Here is a 2,736-nt window from a genome sequence, read left to right on the forward strand (position 1 = left end):
GCAAAAGACTTTGATTTTAATTGTAATATTGGGGAAATTGCAATATATTATCTTTAATACAATTATAAAAACATGCACACCCAAGTTTTTCAAGTTCACTCACAAAATAAAACAACTTGAAGTAATAGTTTGGAGACTAAATCGAAGTGATAAATTGTTTTTTAAAATATTCAAATTGATAATCGTTAATAGTATTCTATTATTATTATTTTCAATTAAATTATTCGGTGTAAAAATGTTAAACTTCAAAAAATTAAAAATTACTCGAACTCATACCAATTGATTTATAATCAAAACTGATATTTAACTTGGTAATTGTAATGAACAGACTTGATGTGTTTTCCATGCAAATTGTCACAAAATACTTAATGAATCCCACCGACTTTATTAATATTGTTTGTGTATGTAAAAAGTATCAGTATATGCTTGAAAGAATTAGAATCAACCCAATACAAATAACACCGCAAAATATGAATTTATTTCCTAATATTCAAACACAAAATATGTTTTCTCCGTTCGATATAAAACTTACAAACACGAATATTGAGCGACTTCAATACTCTTATCTAGTTTCTTATGACAAATTTTTAGAAGAAAAGAAACGCTTTAATATTTGTCCTTTTGTAAAATACACAAAAGAAGACAGAAAAAAGTATGGCAACACAATTCCCCAAAATGTGTGTTGTATTGACAACAACTGTTTTAAAAATTGTGAGGAAGAAGTGATAACCATCCCAAATAACATTCGAGTTATTTTAAATAAGGCTTTTACATTAGCACGTATCCGAGAAATTGAAATACCAAATTCTGTGACGTTTCTTGGCGATAGCGTGTTCGATGGATGCACCAATTTAACACGTGTTGAACTTCCATCTTCACTTCAACACATCCCCGAACAAACTTTTAAAAAATGTGTGTCTTTAAAAGAAGTTAAAATACCATCATCCATCACTGCATTTGGAAGTGACTGTTTTGGTCCGGACTGTGGGATGGAGTCCATTGTTGTTGCACCAAATATTTGTGTTTCGTTTTATGCATTTGAATTTTCCAATCTAAATCACATTGAATTTGTTGGTCAATCAATCATAGCAGATCATGTGTGCGACCATTGTTTGTTATTGAAAAGTGTGAAAATGGACACCATAGTAAAGGTCATTGGAAGTTACGCGTTTCGTCAATGTGAAAAACTTGAGGATATCAATGTCCCATCATCACTTCAAATTATCAACACATCCGCTTTTGAAAAGTGCACTTCTTTAAGCAAATTTGTAATTCCAAATAAGCTTCTGTGTATCAATCCACGTGCATTTTATAATTGTTCCAATTTAAAAGAATTGAATTTCCCAGATAACACCAAATTTTGTGGCATTAAAATTTTTACTAATTGCACTCAGTTAAGTTCATTGACACTTCCAAATTTTAATGGTAAATTGACATTCGCAATCAGTAAAGAGGAAGAGGAAATTATGAATAAATTTGGGTATACTGCACTTGATGTTGTTACTGATGTTGATGATGAAAGCCCTCCAGTATACAACAATGACGAAGAAAAACTTGCAGACGAGAAATTGCACGAAGTGAAGACCAATTCCAAGTGCAATGAAGTTGTGTTGTACAATTTAGAACAATGTAAAGTGTTTGATTTACGCGATGCGGAAAAAATCAGTGGACAACGTTTTTGAATACAAAGACTATCTTAAAACGGTGTATTTTCCATCATCTCTTGTGGACTTTGATATGGAATACATTTCTAATTGTTCAGAGAACCCAGTTGAAATCTCAGAGAATTGTTGCATTAATATGTACAACAATTTTTCGTTTGATCTGACTCACAATTTTGTGTTTCCAACTACCATCACTAAAATTAGAAATCACAACATTTGGTATGGATGTAATGGAAATTTTGTGGTGCCAAGTACTGTAGTCGAAATAGGTAAGAACGCGTTCAATTCTTCAATATATCTCGAAGAACTTGTAATACCACGTAGTGTCACCAAAATAGGAAATGGATTTGTTAGTGGGTGTAGTTTATTAACAAATATAATATTTGAAAACGGCACTTCGTTTGATTTTAAAAGCATCACAGCAAGTGACGATATTATTGTGCAAAAGTTAACAGAAGACAAAACACTGACCAAATTAATGATACCAAATGGAGTGACTCATATACGAAATTATGTTTCAGAACTTGCCGATTTAAAGGAACTTTCATTGCCTTCGACACTTGAAAAAGCAGACAAATACTTGTTTCGTAATAACAAGAATTTGACCAAAATTGATACAAATGGAGTAGACAATAACATTTTTGTGGTGAGCTACGAGTGTCATTTACGGCTGAAAGCACTTGGGTATCTATTTAATAACATTAAATTGACGCAAGATGATATAAAAAATTTTGGGTACATTTGGGATTCTAAATTATGTTGGCAAGACGAGAGAGTTGTTGAGCTTGAAATGAGTAAAATGAATGTAACACGTACTATTGACACTTCAATCGATAGCCACCTTAGATACTTAAAATACATAGAAACTGAAGATATGTGTGTATATTACCACGAGTGTATAAGAATGAGTAACTGTGACAAATTACTATCGAGTATGTTTGTAAATTGGATCTTCCTTACAAGTGTCAAGTTACCAAGTAATGTAGTTAAAATACCATATGGCTGTTTTGTTAATTGTTATAGCCTGGAAACACTCACCTTACCCAAAAGTGTTACAAAATTGGCGAGTACT

At 31.8% G+C, this 2,736-nt stretch overlaps 2 protein-coding genes across 2 annotated transcripts; both read left to right on the forward strand.

Annotated features, from left to right (window-relative positions):
• Positions 1-344: 344 nt before the first annotated feature.
• EIN_292420 (hypothetical protein) lies at positions 345-1,682 on the forward strand (the record flags this gene model as incomplete). The annotated part of the gene is made up of 1 exon (XM_004258776.1): positions 345-1,682. The coding sequence occupies one exon, from the start codon at positions 345-347 to the stop codon at positions 1,680-1,682; it is 1,338 nt and encodes a 445-aa protein (XP_004258824.1).
• Positions 1,683-1,737: 55 nt separating this feature from the next.
• On the forward strand, positions 1,738-2,736 carry EIN_292430 (hypothetical protein; the record flags this gene model as incomplete). The annotated part of the gene is made up of 2 exons (XM_004258777.1): positions 1,738-2,668; positions 2,715-2,736. Coding segments are annotated over 2 exons (953 nt in total), but the record flags the coding sequence as incomplete, so codon positions are not given.

This window comes from Entamoeba invadens, assembly GCF_000330505.1.
Source record: "Entamoeba invadens IP1 unplaced genomic scaffold scaff_1105074725111, whole genome shotgun sequence".
Classification (NCBI taxonomy): domain Eukaryota; phylum Evosea; order Mastigamoebida; family Endamoebidae; genus Entamoeba; species Entamoeba invadens.